This window comes from Papio anubis, chromosome 12 (assembly GCF_008728515.1).
Source record: "Papio anubis isolate 15944 chromosome 12, Panubis1.0, whole genome shotgun sequence".
Lineage (NCBI taxonomy): Eukaryota > Metazoa > Chordata > Mammalia > Primates > Cercopithecidae > Papio > Papio anubis.
In genome coordinates, this window is record NC_044987.1 from 116091058 (window position 1) to 116113783 (window position 22726).

At 51.8% G+C, this 22726-nt stretch overlaps 1 protein-coding gene across 4 annotated transcripts in view; it reads right to left on the reverse strand.

The window, feature by feature from the left end:
* Nucleotides 1-15157, reverse strand: part of SPTBN2 (spectrin beta, non-erythrocytic 2) — a 44332-nt gene extending 29175 nt beyond the window's left edge. The window contains exons 1-7 of one of the 4 annotated variants that reach the window (XM_003909502.5): nt 14506-15157; nt 7277-7367; nt 7011-7189; nt 2011-2162; nt 1409-1582; nt 519-610; nt 294-374 (exon numbers count right to left, since the gene is read on the reverse strand). In XM_003909502.5, coding sequence (XP_003909551.1) covers nt 294-374; nt 519-610; nt 1409-1582; nt 2011-2162; nt 7011-7167 — 656 coding nt within the window. In that variant the 5' untranslated portion in view covers nt 7168-7189; nt 7277-7367; nt 14506-15157. Of the gene's footprint in view, nt 1-293; nt 375-518; nt 611-1408; nt 1583-2010; nt 2163-7010; nt 7190-7276; nt 7368-12921; nt 13369-13937; nt 13958-14505 lie in introns of those variants that run through there. The other 3 variants (XM_009185559.4, XM_031653715.1, XM_009185560.4) reach the window with 3 other exon arrangements.
* Between the last annotated feature and the right edge of the window lie 7569 nt (nt 15158-22726).

Genomic DNA, 22726 nt, shown 5'->3' on the forward strand with positions numbered 1-22726 from the left:
GATCAGAAACATGTGAGATCTTAAAGAGGAAGAGGAAACCCACACCAATCTTTATCCCTAAGTCACCGACCCAATTTTGTCCAGAAGTAGGCATCCCAAACCCACACTGCTGCTCACAGCCCCTCCCCATACCGCCTCCCCTGCTTCCCATCACAAGCGCTCTGTGCAGTCCTGCACCCCCACGTTCTGGTTCTGCTCCGAGTGCTATCCCTTCCTTCTGACTGCTGTGCAGCTCGTCTCATCTCTGTCTCCACATGTGCAGCCGAGGTCACTAGCCGACCCCATCTTCTCACCGGTGTTTATGCACGATGGCGTTGAAGGCTAGTCCATCTCTCCAGCTGGTGGTGAAGTTGTGTACATTGACGTTGGGATAACTATAAACAGAGATTCGGAAAATGGTGAGTAGGGCTGAGCCCTGGTCTGTGATTCCAGGGCAGTCACCAGCTCATGGTTCCTGGAGCCCAGCACAGCCTGGGGGTCACTGACCCTCCAGTGCCACATGCCCAGGGCATCCTCACCCTGCAGTCTTCATCTGGCACCACAGAAGCAGGGCATCCTTGGCTGACTTCTTCTCCTTGTTGTCTTCTGTCTCCACACTGATGTCTTGGATCTAGGAAGGAAGCAAGCAGGGCCCTCACTCCCTGGACAGGAACTCCTGGTGTTATCAGAGATGCTCAGATAAATAGCAGGAAACCACTCTTTAGACTGTGGTAATGGGGTGGACAGGCATAGCCTGAGGTCCTTTCAACCTAGGCCAGGGACCACAGAACACTGGGTGGAAGGGGTTTGAGGCAGCAGATTAGGGTAGGATGCTGAAGAATGGATGTGTCCCTGAGTGGAGGTGCTGGTCCCTCCAGGTGGGGAACTGCAGGCGGAAGAGTGAATCTTTTCTGAGAGCTGGCTCTCCAAGGTGTCTGAAAGCTGGCTTTCCAAGCTGAAGCCGACAGAACCCGGGAAGGAAGGGGGTGATCAGGAAAGCTGTGATGACATGAGGACACTGGGGCATGGGAAGGAGGAGGGTGACTGTTCCACTGGGGGAGGCCAGCAGAGTTTATGGCAGGGGATTGGGGCCAGTGACCAGACCCTCTAGAAGTTCCCAAACCCCTTGTGGTGAAGGACCAGTTTGTAAAACTTCTAGTCCCTTGTGGACCAACCTGTGGTCCTACTGCACACAACCAGTGCACAGGGAACTTGCCACAGGGGTTTGCCATTCACCCACGCTGGTTTCTACCCTGTTGAAGGAGGGGAGTCCACTGATCTGGTGCTTGGATAGCGCCGCAATGGCAACTGCTACATAAGGTTCTAGATCCTCCGTCTTTGTGTTTGTTGTGTCACGGGCCAGCAGGAACAGTCTGTGGTGCAGAATCAGGGCAGGAACCACACCCTGTGTGACAGTGTGCTGGGGTACCTGGAATCGAAGGATGATGGTCCAGACCAGCCCAAGGGTCAGTCGGTGGTTTCCGTCCACAATGTCATGGGAGCCCATGTTTTCCAAGTGCACTTTCTGCTCCTTGAGGAACTGCAGTGCCTTGTCCACGTTCTCCAGGCAGTGGATCCGCATGCGACCCTTTGTGGGCTTTGGCTGTGGAGGGACGGGGGCAAAATGGCACGGGACTGTGGGCTTCCACCCTCTTCCCCAGCCTTCCCAGGGCCCAGCTTTGCACACCTTCCCCATGACCTACCTCAGGAACACAGGCACAGCCCCAGGGCTGGAGCCAAAGCTGAGGTTACAGATGAGGCTTGGGCAGATTAAGATTCCCAAGGGAATTAATTGCACCCAGAGTAGGTGGAAAAAGAAATGTTTTCAATGGGGCCACTGTTCCTGTCTCCACGAAGCAGTGCTCCTATGTAATCCAAGTGGCAAAGGCGCTCGAAATGAACCCATCCTCTGAGCAGAGGGAGCCACTGCTTCCCGCCCTGTGCCGTCACTCTCTCTGAGGGCTGTTCCTCCAGCTGGTCCCCTTGGACACTTTTCTTAGGCCCCCTCTTCCCTTCATGACCACAGCTCACCAGTGTCTCTCCCGAGAGCACCTCGAGGAGCCTTAGCAGGTTGCGTCCATCCCGGAGGTCGCTGTACAGGTCCCCCACCCGGCACGTGACCCGGGCCAGGTGCGAGTTTACCCACTTGGTGAAGGTTTTCTTCTGCACGGCTTCTCGTTCATCTGCGGTGGCAACATGGGGTTATTTCTGTCCTTCGAGTTCAGCATGCCTGCTTCTAAACACCAGTTGGCAGGGGTGGGGGATGGAGGAGCCTGAGAGATGGGAAGCGGGGTCCTCCAAGGAGGAGGAAGGGAAGGAAGGTGACCAGGAGGAAAGCCCGTAACTTGGAATGAGCTCATAAGCAAGGTAAAGAAGAAAGATGAAAGACAGAAAACAGGCTTTGAGAAGAAAGGATGAAGACCTTGGAAACCGTGGGACATGCAGGGAGGGGCTGGAGTGGGGCAGTCGTGTAAGTGGTGGAACACTGGTCAAGTGACTTCATCCATCAGAGCCCCAATGTCCTCATCTGTAAAATGGGAACATCACTTTCTACTTCAACAGGTCATTGTGTTGATTAAATGAGATAAGGTATATAAAACACCTAGTTGGTGCCCGGCACAAAATGGCTCCTTGGTGAGCTGCTGTTATAAAGTGGTGTGATCTGACCTGCAGGAGAGCAAGAGCTGCCCAGGCCGGTGGGAGGTATGGCTGTTTTCTTTTGGTTGTGGACAAAGGAGAGGGTGTGGGCTAAAATCATAGCAGCGGCTCTTCCAAGCGGTCATTAGGACTTGATGGTATAGAGGCTGCAGGCCTCCTGAGTCAGCTTACTGTTCCTTGGATAACTTAAAAGAAAAGGCAGGCTCCTCTGTTTTGGGGGTTGGGGACGGTACGTTCAACAGGCTGCAAGGGGATCCAGTTCCAGGACATAAACACCCCATTGCCCAGAAGAACAAGATGTTGAGAGTTGGCAACTGGGAAAACAGTGAGGCCAGGAACCATGAGGGAAAAAAGCCAGGCAGAGTTAGGCACCAATCTCAAAAAAAAGTTAGGCAATGCCCTGCTGCCCAGCCCACAGAGGAGGGGAGCTACTGAAGAGGGGAAATAAGTACTAGGTTTCATAGGAAAATAAAAATTAAGAACGTTCTAAGTGACAAAGTGAAAGCATCAGAAGCTGCTCTGGTGATGAGGATTTCTGCCACTTCCCCACAGAGAGCCCTGTGCAAGGACCCAACCCAAGTGGCTGGGGTCTGAAGAGTCACTTTTGCTTCCGTCTCAGCACCAGCATCTCAGACACCAGAAAGACTCATCCCTTAATCTCACATTCCTAAGCACCTCACCCATAAGACACAGCAACACACCCACGTCGCTCCCTGTCTCTTACTTTCAGCCACTATACCGGCACAAAACCTGGGGTCCTAATAACAACATGGGATGGCCCCATGCTCTCCAGCACCTGTGAAACCAAGGGTGCCTTGGGGCCTCCTGGCAGGTCTACAGGCCCCATCTGAGCCAGGAGAAGCCTGGGTCACAGGCCATTGCTGGATCCAGGGGGACTGCCCTGCTGCTGGGCACCCTGGGGTGAGACCATTTTGGCACACAGGCAGAAGACACAGAAGTAGTGTCAGCTAGGAGGAAAATGGGCAAAGTCAAGCACAAGAAACCAAGTGTTATGTCACAAGACGCCCACAGCATCCCAAGATCCTTACACACACACACACCAGTGATTCCCAGAAACACACCCAAGCACTTGTGCCAGAGTGAACACACACCTGCGCAGACATCTACCTGGGCCTGTTTGCACAGATCCTCTCCTTCAAGACACTCCCTCTGCTTCCACACACACTGCCCCCATGCACACATTCAGACACACACTCAGAAGCGTGGAAAACACAATCTCCCGGTCCCTGGGCCTGGCTCACCCCTACTCCTCCCCTAACTGTCCTGGCAGGCGCTCCACTGCCAGATCCAGATCTGCCTTAGAGGCACTGTTGGGGCCTCCCCGGGTGCTGGTGCCCCTGCGCCCCCCAAGGCTGGTTGCCTTTGCTCCATGCAGCACCCCAAGGCCCGGCAGTCACACCCACCCATGCCATCATACACGGTCCCTGCCAGTGGGTCCAAGCCTTTCCCCATTCCGTTGACATCTGTGTATTTTCCAGCCTCTTATAATTATCCCCTCCAAGCTGCATCACATTGTCTCCCAGCACAAACACTGGAGTCACACTGTGTCCCGTGCTGGGTCCTCAGCTCAGCTCCGGCCACTGTCCCCACACCCAGGTCCCTCTGGCCCAGGCGCAGTCGTCCATACAGGGGGCCCCTGGGCCTCACCTTGTAGCTGTTTGAAGCGTCCTTCCAGCACGCTGGCATACTGAGCAGGGTTGATGAAGGCAGCTGGTGAGACCAGGAGGCCCCCGGGGTTCTGGGCCCCTTCCACAGCCTCATAGTAAAACTCGCCGGCCTCGTGCAGGCCGTTCCCGTGCACCCTGTTCACTCCGTTCCCATTCATGCTGCCAGCTGCTGGCTACAGAGCCCAGGGCCCAGAGTCCATGCTCCCCGCCGGCAGGGGGCCAGTTTCTGTTCCCCAGTGGAACCTCAGGCTGGACTCCAGGGTCAGGGGATTCAAGAATGGTGGGAATTACAGGGAGTGGCAAAAAGAGTTACGGGGTGTCCCGAGTTCCTGAGACAGAGAGTGAGGGCACGCCTGGCTGCGGCGAGAGGGGACAGGCGGCTCCAGACAAACAGGTTGGACAGTGTCGGGGAGGGGAAGGAGGCGGAGTGTGGCTGGCGGGGGCAGGGCCAGGCCCTGTGGGGCGGTGGAGGAGGGCACTGCCAGCGCCTTCGAGACCCGCCCATCAGGCCCCAAGTTACCTAAGAATATGCAAGATCCACAAGAGGGGCCCCCCAATGCAAACTCCTGTTTCCCAAAGGTTTGCAGGAACAGCAAGGGCAACCCCTCTCTGGGTGACTCTGGGAGGTCCTTCTCCAGGATGTGTGGGCTTTGAGCCCCAGCTCAGAAACAGACAAAGAGAAATCCGGAAATGAGGAGATCCTCAAAGAGGAAAGGCCAGGCACTGTGCGAGGTATTTTCTTTTACTCCCTTGTCTGTGAAATGGGCACTGTTTCCACCTTTCCAGCTGTTTACCACCACCTCCAGTGCCAGCTCCTTCCCTGCCCTCCGGCCCACCAGGGCCGTCCTCCACCAGGCCATCCCAGCCCCCAGACACCCTGCTGCTGGGCGCATCTACCAGGCGCCCTTCCCCTCGGCTTCAGCGTTTACCATGTGCAGCCTACACTTGCCCTTCCCTGTCTTCATTCATTCAGTGTTTATTTGACACTTACTGGCTGGAGACAGTGCTAGGCAAAGCCCATGCAGAGCTGCCTCTTCAGGGGAGCCCAGTTTAGTGAGAGCACGAGGTCGCACAGATGTGTGCAGACACAGTGACAGTCCTGCCTGGCCCGAGTTATGTGCAGCCAGACATGGTGACAGTCCTGGGAGGGATGTGTCCTATGTACACAGGCTTGGTGACAGTCCTGGGAGGCATGTGTCCTATGTACACAGGCATGGTGACAGTCCTGGGAGGCATGTGTCCTATGCACACAGGCATGGTGACAGTCCTGGGAGGCATATGTCCTATGTACACAGGCATGGTGACAATACTGGGTGGCACTTGCCATGTGTGCAAACATGGTGGGTGGCACATGTTGTACACACATAGACATCATGACAGTTCTAGAGGCTACATGAATCCAAAACCAGAGTGCCAGGAATATTTCCCCCAAACATGACATTCTCCATAACCCACACCTTCTGTCTTCTCTGATGTATAGACGCACTGGTAGGAGAGTTTCACAGCTGGCCTGAAGACCCAACCAGCAGGACAGAGAAGCCCAGGAGAAAATGAGAGGGGGTACCAGGAAGTTATGGCTGCCACAAGGGGGTCCTCAGACTGGTGCTGAGCTGGCTCAAAAGAATCACTTAGGGAGCTTTTGAAAAACCCTGAGTTCTGGACCAAGATTCTAATTTTCTGCGTCTAGGGAGGAGTTTGGAAACCTGTATTTGTTACAAAAACATCCCTGGGTGATCCTGTAAAACATGTGGCCAGGTTTGGGAACCTCCCTCTTGGAGTCTCTCTTCTTCTAGGGGCCAAGCCCACCCCCACTGGGAGCCCCACCTCTTGGTGAGAGTAGCTGGGGCCTTTCAGACTGGGTTGGGTTGGGCTGGGCTGGGCAGCCGGCAGGTCAATGGTAATGACAAGGGTGGGATGGAGGAGGAAGCCAAACGGGGTGGGTGGCCTTGGGGTGTGTGGGTGAGTCAGCCCCACACCAGCCACTGGTGGTGTCAGGTGGCAGCCGCACTCTTGTTGCCATGACAACTCCTCCCCCGGAAGACAGGGAGGCTGTCAGACGAGTTTCTGCTCAGAGCAGAGAGCCCAGGCCCCAGGCCGTAGGGAAGGGTAGGGGCCAAGGCAGGCAGAGAGCACACCCGGGAGAATGGGCAGCTGCTGAAACCAGCAGCAGCGGGAGGAGGGAACCTGCTTCAGGGAACAGGCAGATGAGATAATGGGAGTAACAGGCGGCAGGTGGAAGGAACAGGTGGGGAGGGAGCAGAGGGGAAATAATAGACCAGGAACAGGTGTGGGAAATGACAGTGGGAAATCAAAGAAGATACAACAAGGGCATGACAGGTAAGGGAGAGGTGGGCGGAGATGGGAGGGGCAAGAGTGAGAGTGCTGAAGGATGAAGGGGCGTGACCCTGGGGGCTGAGGCCAGAGAGGGAAGCTGTTTTAGTCAGCTTAGCCAGTCCAGGGGCCAGTGCAGCGTCTCTAGGCTTGGGGGGAGGAGCTGGGGAAAGTTCTGAATGGCCTGAAGGCTATTCTTGAGGCTGGATTTGGGGACCAGGGAATTGATAGAGTGTTCTGGGTCTCCCACTTAGAAAGAAAAGTCAGTCTTCCCATAAAGTTAAAGGGCTCTTCATGACGAGCTGACAAAGCCTCCTCCAGCATCCCCCCACCTCGACCCTCCCCTGACCTCACCTGCCAGAGCCTTAATGCGAGACCTCTCAAAGAGGCGGGCTGAGCTGCTGTCATTGTCCCAGTCTGAGTCAGGAAGGTCCCAGCGGTTGTTGATGTCACTGTACTGGCCCTGGATCTCCAAGCTGTCAAAGTCTGTGGGTGACAGAGTGCTGCTCATGGTGGTGGCTGGCTTCCTGCTCCTGCAAGAAGAATGCGGCCAGTGAGGGTTGTCGAGGGACCACTAAGCCCTCCACTCACCACCAGGGCCTTCTGTCTTCCTGCCCTACCTGTGCCCCGCTCTCCTTGTGGCCAGAGGCTGTGGTTGGCTGCTCAGTGGAAATCAGCCCCCAGAGGGAGAGGGGAAGCCACCGGGGAAGCCTAGGGACAGGAATACATCAGAAGCACAGAAAGTGAAGCAGGAAGGCAGCAGCAGCTCAGAGTAATGCGGTGGTCAGGAAAGGCTCCAACGGCTTCGGGCCAGAGACAGATGGGTTTGGGGGTAAGGAAAGGGGTGATGGGCTTCAGTGCTTCAGACAGCAGTGTACAGCCCAGGATAATGCAGGGAGCACATATGGGGCCCTGTGGGCAATAATGACTAGAAAGTGGCATTCTTTCCTTCCACAAACTGTCCTGAGCCTGTGATCAACCCAAGATGGCCTCCTCTACCCTGTCGGCAAGTTGAGATAAAAAGACCCAGATTCGTTGGACGCAGTGGCTCACACCTGTAATCCCAGCACTTTGGGAGGCTGAGGTGGGTGGATCACCTGAGGTCAGAAGTTCAAGACCAGCCTGACCAACATGGTGGAAACCCATCTCTACTAAAACTACAAAAAATTAGCTGGGCATAGTGGCAGGCGCCTGTAATCCCAGCTACTCTGGAGGCTGAGGCAGGAGAATCGCTTGAACCTGGGTACACCACTGCACTCCAGCCTGGACAAGAGAGCGAGACTTGTCTTTAAAAAAAAAAAAAAAAGGACTCAGATTCTGCTCTTGAGCTAAGAAAAAGCTATGATACACCAGGAAGATTGATGTGCTGTTTGGCAAGTATGGATATACCAGGAAGATTGATATGCTGTTTGGCAAGTGCCCAGGAGTTCAAAGGAGGACACAGTATGGTTCTCTCCCCTTCGTTTGCTTTGGTTTGCCACAGAGAACGTTAGTAAGTACTCAATAAATGTCGGCTGTGACACGTCCTTGCCACTGACATGCATCACCTCACCATAACTTCCCGTGGGGTGAGGGCCCACTATCATCCCCATTTCATAGATAAGGAAGCCGCACAAAAGACATTAAGTTGGCCAGGCGCAGTGGCTCACGCCTGTAATCCCAGCACTTTGGGAGGCTGAGGCGGGTGGATCATCTGAGGTCAGGAGTTCGAGACCAGCCTGGCCAACATGGTAAAACCCCGCCTCTACTAAAAATACAAAATTAGCCGGGCATGGTAGCACACGCCTGTAGTCCCAGCTACTGGGGAGGCTGAGACAGGAGAATCACTTGAACCTGGGAGGCAGAGGCTGCAGTGAGCCGAGATTGCGCTACTGCACTCCAGCCTGAGCGAGACAGAGTGAGACTCCACCTCAAAAAAAAAAAAAAAAGACACTAAGTTACTGGTTCAAGGTCACGCAGCTGGAAGAAACAGTGCTGGGTTTTGAAAAGTTCTTTCCGACTCTGGGGACACGCTCTTAATCGCAGCCTCTTGAACAGAGAATATACACAGGTTCCTCAACCATCCTGGAGGCCTCGAGTCCTCCCTGGAGGGATGAGCAGCCATGGCTCCTGCCTAGGGCCCAGGCTGGGGAAATGTGAACCACGTCTGCTCAACAGCACTACTTATGGCTCTAACTTACGCAAACACACTCTGTGCTCAAAACTAAAAAAATGAGGTTCAGAATAGCTGCTGGGGATTTAAAAAAAAAAAAAAACAACAACCTCTACTGTCCAAAGTTCTTGTGTAATTCAGCATTCAGCAGCCATTTGAGAGAGGGGAGGGGACTGGGTCTGTAACTTTCACAAAACCCCCAATTCTGCATTTCTCCTGAGCCCTACTTCCTAGGACCAGGGCTGTGGTCTTGGTAGCCTCAGATTCTGGAAAGGAAGGAGGTATGTAGAAGATGAAAGTGCTGGGTGTTGAGACTCGGGTAGGTGGTGAGACCCATGGGCATACAAAGGCAGGACCTGGCCTCCATCATTAACTAATTCCATGAAGCTGAACCTGACCTGCTTGAAGGCCAGGGTTGTCTGCCCCTCCCCTTTCTCCTAAAGAGAAAATGTGCGCAAGGATTTTTCTTGGGAGGAGCATTAATGAGATGCAAGGGAGCTAAGGTCTAAGGCTTGTAGATTTGGGCTTTAATTCCCTCTAGAAGGAAAGGGAGCTTAATTTCTACTAGGCCTAGGACTCTTCTCATTCAAAATCCACCATTTCTCCCCACAGATTCTCTGGATTTGTTCTGTAAATATTTATATAAAAATATATTCTAGGGCAGAGTTGAATCACCCTGAGCAAAGAGCGCTGTGGGCAAGGCATGACCTGAACTAGCATCACCTAATACTCTCAGCTTCTAGACAGGAAAGTAGTCCACGCCTCAGGACCAAGTGTAATTCCACTTCTCTTGGCCCCTCAAATTAGTGCTTCCTAACCAGCAGCCACACTTATGCTCAGCTCTGGGATGGACATCTCCAGCACTCAAACTCTCCCTGCACAGATCTGCCCACAAAAACGCCTACACCCAAGTCCCACCCTGCCCCCGCTTCGGTTTCCATGACCCGTTACTAGGAGTCACAAACGTACCAAGGCTAGCCCCCGGGAGTGTTTCGCTGGGCCAATAAGCTATTTTTAAATGACTGATTTTTTGGCCAGGTGAGGAGGCTCATGCCTGTAATCCCAGCACTTTAGGAGGCCAAGGCGGGCGGATCACCTGAGGTCAGAAGTTCGACACCAGCCTGGCCAACAAGGCGGAACCCTGTCTCTACTAAAAATACAAAAACTCAGCTGGGTGTGGTAGCAGGTGCCTGTAGTTCCAGCTACTCAGGAGGCTGAGGCTGTCAAGTCGCTTGAACCTGGGAGGCGGAGGTTGCAGTGAGCCAAGACTGCACCATTGCACTCTAGGCTGGATGACAGAGTAAAACTTGTCTTAAAAAAAAAAAAAGAAAAAAAAAAAAAGACTAATTTTGGATTCCTTTAGATGGGTCTGCATTATCTCTCTACAGGCCCAGCCACTTCACATACTATGTTACCTGCCTGGCCCCAACTGCTGAGGTTTGCAAACCCAACCTCATACATCTTTGTACTCCACAAAGAGTAGAAACTCAAAGAAGCTAACCATCTGACCCTGTCTCCAAACTACAGTATCTCTGAGGCCCCTGCAAGCTGCACAGAACCTAAACATGGACTGCTTTGGCTTATTTTTGGGGCTCCAACTTGGTCCTCCCAAGGGGAGGGGCAGACAACCCTGGCCTTCAAGCAGGTCAGGTTCAGCTTCATGGAACTAGTTAATGATGGAAGCCAGGTTCTGCCTTTGTGTGTCCATGGGCACACACCTCCCCACCTACCCGAGTCTCACCACCCATCACTTCTGTCTTCTCCACACCTCCTTCCTTTCCAGAACCAGTGACTGCCAAGACCACAGCCCTGGTCCTAGGAAGTAGGGCTCAGGAGAAATGCAGAATTGGGGGTTTTGTTAAAGTTACAAAGGGGTCCAATTGGGAGCCAGACCCTCCAGGGAAGTCCAACTGTTAGAATGTCCCTGTGGATTCCTACCATTACCAAGAGAAAGTATGGAGCTAGAACCTCCTCTTCCCCCAAATAAAACCTCGGCCACTTAAATGCTCCTCTCCCCAAATTGAATTTGAAGCATGCAAGCTGTGTGTCCTGAGTTTCCAGAAATGCTGTGATATGGATAAGGAACCACGCTGGCACTGGTGTCCTTAGATCACAGACCCCCACAGGGCCACCATGTTGTGACTCCAGGGAGTTTGTTCCCACAGCCTTCCATGTGAATGGTGCTCTCTGGCATTGTTCAGCATGTGGCTCTGAGGCTCTGCTACCTCTGTGTCTCTAGGTCTTGGTTTCTGAGCATTCTGGCTCTGCAGCTCCCTGGCCTTGTGGCCAATATGCTGTGTTCTCAGCATGTGTCCCCTGCTGCCACCTCTAGATTCCCACTGATTTCTATTTGCGTTTCTCCTACACATATCCAGCGCTGTTTTCTTGCCACTGAGTAGATCATTCCTCACCTATGACCAGGGTCTCCATGCTCACACTTCCTCAGTTGGCCAGCAGCTCCCCCCAGCTTCATGACCCCCTGTCTCTCTTGAAGCCAGAGAATCCTCAATTGTCCTCTCTTCCACGGATTCCTGAAGTCTGGCAATAGGGCGGTGCAGTAGCTAATCCAGATTACAGTCTCATCATACCTTATTCTTAGCAATTGACCTCAAGGCCAGGCCCAAGTAGCTTACACTGTTAGTGCTAGAAGAATGCCAACCCCCACCAGTTGCAGGCTTGGGGTCCTGCTGGAATCTACGCCAGGCACTGCTGGAGGCAGACTAGGCTCATGCGTGCTGATCCTCCAGGGCAGCTTTCCTCTCTTTCAGCTGATATGTTAAGCTAGAAATCCTATACCCTGGGCTAGAGGCTGCCTTGTACCCTAATTCTTCCTCTCACCACCTCCTGCTCCTGATGAATTCTTTCCCTCGCTCAGAGTTGATCATTCCCTCCTCTGTGCTCCCAGGGCACTTCGGCATGCAGCTAGTATTGTACTTATCACATCGCATTACAGTTAGTTGTTTACATGTCTCTCTGCCCACTCCACATTTAACTCATTGAGGACAAGGGCTGTTTACTCGTTTTGGTGTTTTTCCAGACTCAGTACAATAGATATGCAATAAAGAGATACTGAATGACTTGACTATAATTCATTTTTTTGGCTATCGAATTAATGTCTTTCTTAGGACTAGAGAGAAGCTCAAGGAAAGAATGAACACGGCATGGGAGAAGACCTGCTCCTGGGCTGGGATACTTTCAGGGTTGAGCTCAACAGCTCAGGACTGGGGATTCTCAAACTTCCATGAATCACAACCTGGAGGACTGTTAAATCACAGGTCACTCCCCACATCCCCCAGCTTCTGAGTCGGTACTTCTGGGGTGGTACCTGGGAATGTGCATTTCTAACCTATTCCCGGGTGACACTGAAGCTACTGGTCTGGGGACCGCACTTTGAGGGCCACCCTTGTCCAAAGATGGGAAGCAGCTGGTTAGAGGAGCCATGAGTACTGAGAAGACACAAAGTTTCAGGGGTGAGTGTGACCCAGGGTTAGCTTCTTGGTCTGCTCAGGCCTTCCGCACACTAAACTCAAATATCACTTCCCCTCAGGAGCTCAGGCAATGAGAGGGGAAGATGAAGATGGAGTAGGTGCCAGAGGTAATGAAAGAAACAGTGCTGATGCCCCAACAGCGAACTGCAGATATGCGGGAGGAGGACGGCAGAGCTAGAGAAGTCATGGGAAGGCAGAGTTGAACAAATGACAGCGGGATGAATAATAGATTAGAAGAAATGGGGACTTTGGCAAAGTTCAAATCTTATTTGCTTCTAAGTATAAATGGGTGGACTGGCAGAGAGATAAAAGGGAAAAAAGTCACAAATCAGCTCACGGCCCCCAGGAAGGCAAGAGAAAGATGGGCCCCAGGGCAGAAAACAGGGGAAGGCAGGAACAGCAAAACCCCAACCCACCTCTCAGACTGTGTTCCTGATCAAATCCCTCGGAGGAAGTTAGGAATTGGGCTGAAGATGGGGGCCGAAATTTTATTTTCTCTTCTAGAATCCTCCAGTTATGGCAGATTTATTCAAATATTCAAATTCTTCACTCCCTTGCTACCTCCCTTCCCCAAGCCCGGGGTCGCATCAATTTTTCTAATTGAAGAATCTAAACTCCATCCTACCTTCTCCGCGGCCAATCCTTTGCCCTTCTGAATATGCCAAGAGGTTGCCCCACACCTCAAGCTAAGACACATATTTGTAACTCACTCTGCCCTCTTCACCTTCAAAGAAAACTGGTTTGTGGCTACCTCTGCCCATGCCTGAAACCCCCGGGCTCTCCAGCGTTGGAACCGTGGCTGCTCCGAGAGGGGGAGGGCAGACGTCATGTAGCAGGTTAAGACCGGGGCAAGCCTGCACCTCACACAAGCATGGAATGTCCTGGGGTCAATGGGGTAAAAGTTCCAAGCCGAGTGGAAGGTAAATCATGACTGTGTCGCCGGAGCTGGAACACCCCCGCGAGCAGGTCTCGCCGGGTAGCTCCGTGCGGGGCGGGCAGCACAGCCCTATCAGCGTCCCGGCCGCAGAAACGCCGCCCGCGGCCGCTTCCCCGCCGCCCGAAGCGTCTGCGTTCTCCTCGGGCCAGTTCCGGCCACCACAGCCAACCGCGTGCCCCTCTCCCACACACTAGGGGGGAACAGAAGGGAGCGCGTGGAGCCAGCTGCCAAAGAGGCGAGGAGGAGCCCACGCGGCTCCCGGGAGGAGGGAGCCGGGCTCCCGCAGCCCGCCGGACAGAGGCGGCAGAGCGCGCCCCCAGCACCTGGCCCGGCGCCGGCCCGTCCGCCTCGCAGCCCCGGCGACGCGAGAGGCCGGCGCTGTCAGACCCGCTCCCAGCCTGGCAGCGAACGTGTCCGTCAGCCCCAACTGTTCCAGACTCTTCTCCCAGCTCCAGAGAGGCCCGAATCCTCCCCGGCCTTGGCCCCCACCGCCCTCACCCCGGTACCTGTGTGGCTAGCACGGGACCCTCTCCGGCCCGTCCCCGCCTGCTCCCGCCCCGGCTCGCCCGGGCTCACCCCGGCTGCCGGGACCCGACCCCGACCCCGACCCCGACCCCGACCCCGACCCTGCCGCCCGCACGCTGCAGCACAAAGCGCGCCGCCCCGCGGGCCGGGACAAAGCGGGCGGGGGCGCCGGCACCTACCTCCGCGCAGAGCAGCGGCCGGGCGGGCGGGGGCGCGGCGGGTGGGGGCGCACCGGTAGTTGCCGCGCCCGCAGCCCGGCCGCGACAGGATGTTGCAGGCAGCGCGGCCGGAGCGCCCGCAAGCGGCGGGCGGGCGCTGTCGGGCGCAGGCGGGGCGCGCGGGCGGGCGGCGGCGGGCGGCGTGGCGGCGGCGCGCGGGCGCGAGCGGCGGGACTGCGGCGCCGCGGAAGGAGGACAATAGCCTCCCCCTGCCGCAGGCCGCCGGCTCCCGCGGGAGGCCCGGGACCATCTGGAGCTGGCGGTTCAGCGGGGCTTGGGGCGGGGCCCGAGTCGCCCCTTCCCCGCCCGGCGCCATGGCAACCGCGGCCCCTCTCGGTGCTCCCCAACGCTCCCCGCCCGTCGTTGACCTGCCCCGGGGCTAACGCGACGGCAGCTCCGAGGCCGGCTGCCGAACCCCAGCCACCTTCCGTGCGGGTTCCCCTCAAAACCCCGCCTTCCCGTCCTCGCTGGACCCGGATCCCCACCACAGCTTTACAGATCTTGGTCTCCCCCGATTCGGACACCTCACCTTTCTCCCTATTCTGCTTTTCCTTCAAAATTCGTATCCCCGAGACACGCGATCCTTCCTCTAATGACACTGCCGAGACACGCGATCCTTCCTTTAATGACACTGCCGACGAGGTTTCCCGAGATCCAGCCTCCGTTCCCCTTTCCTCTCCGGGCACCTCCAGTCCGTCTCCGCTAAGCATTCCTCTCACCAGTCCCCTCGCTCTCGCGTCCTCCTTCAGGCAGCTGGGCCGGCTCTGCCTCCCAGAACATCTCCATGGCACAGTGAAGATTCGCCTTCTACAGATCAGATGCTGGGAACAGGCATCTCAGCGCTTCTCAGCTCCTCTCATTTATCAACCAGGAGAATTCCGGCCTAGTCACCGTCTTGAGGGGGGTGGGGGTGGGGGCAGACATTTCTAGGCCTGGCACTGGGTTTCTCCTTGGTTTCTTAGCGTCTGGGTGGTCTAAGGTCTAAGGTCCTTAACCAAGGTGAACTGCTGCCTGCTTAGGAGAGGAAGGAATTATGCCCAAATCATGACAAATTCACAGAGTGCCAGGTGGGTGCTAAAAGCGCATCATCTCATGTGACACTCCCACCCCCACTCCAGCTCTGAGAAGTAGGTGCTGTTCTTCCAGATTAGAAAACTCAGCTCAGAGATGAACCAGTGGTAACAGGGTGAGCTTTGTACACAGCCGTTAGTTTATGTACTGCCCCTGAAGATGTGGGCCCATTTCTATCCAGGGAATGCCTGAAATGGCCAAGTAAGGGCACTCAAAGAACGGGCTTTGAGCGAATTATTGGATTTAAGGTTTTATAATAGCTTAATGGGTAATTTAGGATTTTGCTCCTTTCTGAAAAGGTATGCATACTGAAACAAATATATGCAATTGAAGTACTTTCCAGATACGGTTTTCACAACCCTAACTAGTGGTGTCATCTACCTGGCCTTGGTTTTCCTAGTCTATAAAATGGGTTGGGAGAAGGGTTGGGGAGTTCCACTGAAGATTACTTTGAAGCTCTCTCCTAGCTCTGATATCTGTGCTTCTGCCACGAAACTGGAACTGGCTTTCTGGTGTGTACCTCACAGTTAGCTGCATTTGAGGCTATTTATGATTATGATTATGATTATTTTGAGACGGAGTCTTGCTCTGTCACCCAGGCTGGAGTGCAGTGGCGTGATCTCGGCTCACTGCAGCCTTCTCCTCCCAGGTTCAAGCAATTCTCCTGCCTCAGCCTCCCTAGTAGCTGGGATTATAGGTGCATGCCACCATGCCTGGCTAATTTTTGTATCTTTAGTAGAGGCGGGGTTTCACCACGTTGGCTGGGCTGGTCTTGAACTCCTGACCTCAGGTGATCCGCCCACCTCAGCCTCCCAAAGTGCTGGGATTACAGGCATGAGCTGCTGTGCCTGGCCTGAGGCTATTTATTATTACTTTTTTAATAGCCACTCTTTCAGGCAATGGCATTGTAAGGTAATGGCATTAAAGAAACAAGGGCATAAACTGCAACTCTTCCTAGAGGTAGGAGTACGTGTTGGTTGGTTCAGGGGGAAGCAGGCACCAACCTGTGCATGACGGTCATCAGGGACACTTGGTCAGGGACATTAAAGCTGATGGGATGAGAATCAGCTGCCCATGGCCGGGCGCAGTGGCTCACGCTTGTAATCCCAGCACTTTGGGAGGCCGAGGCAGGTGGATCACGAGGTCAGGAGTTTGAGACCAGCCTGGACAACATGGTGAAACCCCTTCTCTACTAAAAATACAGAAATTAGCCAGGCATGGTGGTGGGCACCTGTAATCTCAGCTACTCAGGAGGCTGAGGCAAGAGAATCACTTGAACCTGAGAGACAGAGGTTGCAGTGAGCCGAGATCATGCCACAGCACTACAGTCTGGGTGACAGAACGAGACTTCATCTCAAAAAAAAAAAAAAAAAAAAAAAGAAAGAATCAGCTGCCCTGCCAAAGGAACTGGAACCACCAAGCTGCTGCTGCTGTACTGGTTATGGGAACTGAGGGTCACAATGACAGCCTATAATATTGTGACCCAATTAGAAGTCAAGGGTATTAAGTCTTATGCTTAGCAAAATAATATCTTTTGTAGAGTTATTTCCTATTTTCAGCATTTCATAATCCTTCAAGAAGACTTGCAAGATAAACATTCTCATTCTTATTCCATTGATGAACAGACTGATGTTCAGACATCTAAGTGAATGTACAAGTTCACAGAATTAGTTCATGATAGAAACTCCAGGCCTTCTGAATCCTAATACGTTCTTTCCTCTCTGCTAGACAGGGAGTATAGCAGAATGGTTAAAAGCATTGATTTTGGAGTCAGACTCCTTGAGTTTAAACTGTAGTTCTGCCACCCACTCACTGTGTGACCTTGGGCAAGTTACCTCCCTAGGATTCAGTTTCCTTACATGCAAAATGGTACCATAATGTGGGGAACATCAAATGAGTTATTGCAGGTAAAGTAAGAGAACAGTGCCCAGCACATAGTAAGCACTTAACCAGTATCAGCCATTATGATTTTACTGTATTATTTCCCATACTGTTTCCCGGTTTGGAGAGGAAGCATGTTGAATAAAGAGAGCACTGAGATCGCCTCTCTCAGCTCTGTGACTGGGTTGCTTTGGAAACTTGTTATTTTGCTCTGTAGTGAACCAGCACAGTCAATGATGAAGAAAACATCTGGTTCCTTCTTACTTGAGTTGCAAAAGTGAATGGAATGATGTCCACCAAGTTTGTTGAGCTTCTCAGTGAATCCACATTTGCTGCTTACATTATCAAGATTCATGGAAAGGTCTTAGCTCTGCCCACCAAACATACATACATAGCTAAATTCTCAGCTCTTGTTTCTATACCAGGGAAGAGGTGTCTCTCCTTCCACCTAAGATGGATTCTTCTGGCTCCTATGTTAAGTCTCATCCCCTTCCGCAGCCTCATGGCCCTCACTCCTCCCTCTCTGCTGGCTCCTTCCCATCAGGATTTAAACATGCTCAAGCATTTGCCAGCTTAAAAAATAATCAAGAAGCCCTGATCTCCCTCCATGCATTCCCCTTGCTGTTCATGTTCACAGTCTTCCTGAGTCATTTGCACTCATTGGCTTCACTTCCTCGCCCCTGTTCAATCAAATATTTATGCAAAAACTATATGGCTAATTATATGCCAGGCACTTTGCTGGGATCTGGGGACATAATGATGAGTAAAATGGATACTGTCTGTTTTCTCTTGGAAGAGCCTGTGGTGGGACTGACAAACATTAATAAAATAATCCAGCAGATATATAACCACAAAGTACAATGAGTGTTATGAATGAAAAGTTCAGGATGTTAAGAGAGAATTGAACAGAGTCATAACCTCAGATCACCTGAGTTGAGATCTGAAATATGAGAAGCATTAACTAGACAGAGTGGGGAATAATAATAGCTGTTACTAACATTAACGTGGAACTGTATTTCTAGTACTTTACACATAACATTTCATTTAATCCTTTATAACAACGCTGAGAGGTAAGTATTAACCCCATTTCGCAGGTGAGGAAATGGAGACATTGAGAGATTAAATACCTTACTCAGGGTCATCAAACCAGGCAAGGGTAGTGCTGGGATTTTAACACAATCTGACCCTTGAACCCGTGTTCTTACCCACAGAGTGTATGGCTAACAAGCCTGATGTTGCAGGACACATGGTGTACATAAGAAACGGAGAAGAGTCTGGGAGCAGTGGCTCACTCCTATAATCCCAGCACTTTGGGAGGCGGAGTCGGGCGGATCATGAGGTCAGGAGATGGAGACCATCCTGGCTAACACAGTGAAACCCTGTCTCTACTAAAAAAATACAAAAAAATTAGCCGGGCATGGTCTCAGATGCCTGTAGGCCCAGCTACTCAGGAGGCTGAGGCAGGAGAATGACGTGAACCCGGAAGGCAGAGCTTGCAGTGAGCCGACATCGTGCCATTGCACTCCAGCCTGGGCAACAGAGTGAGACTCAGTCTCAAAAAAAAAAAAAAAAAGGAGGAAAGAGGCCGGGCACAGTGGCTCATGCCTGTAATCCCAGCGCTTTAGGAGGCTGAGGCAGGTGGATCACCTGAGGTCAGGAGTTCGAGACTAGCCTGGCCAACATGGTGAAACCTCATCTCTACTAAAAATACAAGAATTAGCCAGGTGTGGTGGCAGGTGCCTGTAATCCCAGCTACTCGGGAGGCTGAGGCAGGGAGGCGGAGACTGCAGTAAGCTGAGATCATGCCCCTGCACTCCAGCCTGGGTGACAGAGCGAGACTCTGTTTCAAAAAACAAAACAATACAAAAGAAATGGAGAAAAGACCAGGGTGCAGGAAAAACAGAGGCGAAGAGGGAATGTGTAGAGAATTGCGGCTGGGGAGATAGGCAAGGGCTAGATCATGCAGAGCTTTTTATGTCATTTGAAGAATTTTGATTTTCACCTTTAGAGCCCTGAGAGACTATTGAAAGGTTGAAATAAGGAAGTGATAGGATCAACTTTGTATTTTAAAAAGGTTACTGTAGCTGCTATGGAGGGAATAGGTTACTCTAGTGCTATGGAGGGGTGCAAAGACTGGTGTGAGAAACCAGTTAGGAGGCTACCACTGCGGGTAGGGTGACAGAGAAGATGGTAGCTTGAACTCAGTTGCCGGCAGTGGAGATGGAGTGCACAGGTTGAAAGAATTGACCAGATGTAGGCTGGGCGCTGTGGCTCACACCTGTAATCCCAGCACTTTGGGAGGCCGAGGCAGGCGGATCACGAGGTCAGGAGATCGAGACTATCCTGGTTAACACGATGAAACCCCATCTCTACTAAAAATACAAAAAAGTTAGCTGGGAGTGGTGGCAGGCGCCTGTAGTCCCAGCTACTTGGGAGGCTGGCACAGGAGAATGGCGAGAACCCGGGAGGCGGAGCTTGCAGTGAGCCGAGATCGCACCACTGTACTCCAGCCTGGGCAACAAAGCCAGACTCCGTCTCAAAAAAAAAAAAAAGGAATTGACCAGATGTGGTGATGGAATAGATATAGGGGTGGTGGTGAGGAAAGTCAAGGATGGGTTGTGCAATTGGAATAATGGAGCTACTATTTGCTGAGATGAGGAACACTCCAGGAAAACCAGGTTTGGGTGGAGAAATTGTTGGTTTTGTAACGTGGGTTTGAGGTATCTTTGAACCAATCAAGTGGAGATATTGAGTAGTCAATTATATATGGGCAAGGACTTTAAAGGGGATGTCTGGACTTAAGATATCCATTTGGAATACATCAGTGTAGAAATATATGGTAATTGAAGGGGATAGATGAGCATTGATACAATTGACTTAATCCAATGCAATAGAACTTCCACTGTAAAGCTGCTTTCAACAAGGTTGTCAATAATCCTATTGCAAAATCCAGCTGTTAGTTTCCAATTTCTCTCTTACTTCTCCTCTTGGCAGCAATTGACTCTAATTATGCCCTGCTTCTTGAAATTTTCTTCTTTTGGTATGGGGTTGCCATTCTCTTGGTTTTCCTTCAACCCCTGTGGTCCCTTCTCTGTTTCTTTTGTGGGTTCCTTTTGTGCTTGTCACTTAATTTTGTTGTTGATGGTGGTGTTTTGTCTAGGCCTTTTCTTATTCTGTGCACTCTTCCTGGGCCATTTTATCTACTGTGCGGCTAGAGTAGTCTCTTTAATACAACAATCTGACAGATCATTCCTCTTCTGAAAACCCTTTAGCGACTCCCCACTGCCCTTGGGACAAAGTCCAAAGTTGTTAAGACTTTGTTAAGACAAAGTCTGCACACCCTGTTTACCTCTCCAGCCTGGTCTCTCACCACTCTGCACTTGGCACTCTATATTCTCGCCATAAGGAACCTCTTGGAGTTTCCCCAATGTTTATGGGATTTTGAGCATGCTCTTCCTTCTGGTTGGAATCACTCTTCCTCTTCCATTTACCCAATGCTTACTCATCCTTCAGGTATCAATTTAGATGTTACTTCCTCTGGAAAGCCTTCCTTGAGCTCCAAGTCTGGGACAGGGGCATTCTGAGAGACCTCCACACTGGATTGTCACTGCCCATTGGTTGTGTTCCCTCTTAGAGCATGAGCGCCATGAGGGAAGAGAACACAATTATTTCACAGTTGTATCCCCAGCAGAGCAGACACATAGATATCTGTGCAGTAAACTAATGAATGGAAGAAAAGACCTTGGGAGAGAAGAGGACTCCTTATTGTAAACAGATGAAACGAAATGTTTTCATATCAAATTATGTGTTTCCCTTTCTTTTATCCCTAATCTATCTCCATCACTTAAGCAGCAGCAGCAGCAGCAATGGCAACAGTAAGTGCTTTGTAGATGCACTGCCCTCTGCATAGGGATGATACAGAGAGATCAAAGTTAAATTCTTCGCTTTGGAACCCTTAACTAGACCCTTTAAAATCTATAGCAGAGAGCTGGGCGCGGTGGCTTACGCCTGTAATCCCAGTATTTTCGGAGGCTGAGGCGGGTGGATCACCTGAGGTCAGGAGTGGGAGACCAGCCTGGCCAACATGGTGAAACCCTGTCTCTACTAAAAATACAAAAAATAGCCAGGCATGGTGGCGCATGCCTATAGTCCCAGCTACTTGGGAGGCTGAGGCAGAAGAATTGCTTGAACCCGGGAGACGGAGGTTGCAGTGAGCTGAGATTGCGCCACTATACTCCATCCTGGGTGACAAAGCAAGACTCGGTCTCAGGAAAAAAACAAAACAAAACAAAACAAAGCAAAACAAAAACATCAGGAGAAGGGGGCTGGGAGGAGAATCCTAAGAGACTGAGAGACTGAGTTTAAAACTTGCAACGACTGATGGCTGGGCATGGTGGCTCATGCTTGTAGCCCTAGCACTTTGGGAGGCTGAGGCAGGAGGATTGCTTAAGCCCAGGAGTTCAAGACCAGCTTGTGCAATAATAGTGAGACTCCCATCTTTACAAAAAATTTAAAAATTATCTGGGCATGGTGGTGTATGCCTGTGGCCCCAGATACTTGGGTGGTAGGAGTGGGAGAATTGCTTGAGCCTGGGAGGTCGAGGCTGCAGTGAGTCATGACCATGCCACTGCACTCCAGTCTGAGCAACAGAGTAAGACCCTGTCTCAAACAAACAAACAAAAACAAAACAAAAAAACTTGTAATGATTGCATTATTTATTTTTTAATCATCCATCCCAAAATGTCAGAGTGCATTATCTTGATCGGTGAGGTTCTTTTTCAGCTCTCAGTAGAAGTGAAAGCTGACAAACTAAGTTGAGAAATAAAGAAAATGACGTGTTTCCTCACCTGAGTCTATGACTTGAAATTGTAAACAAGCATGCTGCACAAGGTCAGAAAGGTGGCTTGCTAGGGGAGCTTGATACCTTCCAAGGACTGACCTGATTTCCTGTGATTACTTAGACCATGATGTCAGCATGGTCTTGGCCAACTTGGGGCATGGTTTGCAAAGGATAATGAAGTATTTGAAAGCAAAAGTCTGCAAATGAGCCAAGATAAAGTGTCACATCAGATGAGGAATTCTGATGGGGGGGTAGGTGGAGGTGGGGTACAGAGGACTGAAGGGAGTCATGCCTTGAGCTCTCTTACACAGTGTAGAAAAGTGTGGGTTCTCAGAGCCTCAGGGAATGTTCTTTTTTTTTTTTTTTTTTTTTTGAGACGGAGTCTCACTCTGTCGTCCAGGCTGGAGTGCAGTGCAGTGGCTGGATCTCAGCTCACTGCAAGCTCCGCCTACCGGGTTCACGCCATTCTCCTGCCTCAGCCTCCGGAGCAGCTGGGACTACAGGCGCCTGCCACCTCGCCCGGCTAGTTTTTTGTATTTTTTAGTAGAGACGGGGTTTCACCGTGTTAGCCAGGATGGTCTCGATCTCCTGACCTTGTGATCTGCCCGTCTCGGCCTCCCAAAGTGCTAGGATTACAGGCTTGAGCCACCGCGCTTGGCCTACCTCAGGGAATGTTCTAAGCTGAGCAATGCTGTGAGTGCATGCTGCTGTTGATGAAATTGGAGAAAGTAGAACCGATTTGAGAACACGGAAATATTCCATCTATTTATCTTTGTCCAGTTGGGACTCAAACCAGCACTTATTTATGGACCATCCCTCTCAAACTATTTTTAACTTGCAGACCTAAATGCCATTAAAAACTGGGCCCATATGAATGATTCAGACTCATCTGGGAGCAGTCTGTGACCAACCATGATTCTCAATACCTTTGACTTTACCAGTCAATAATGAACCAGTT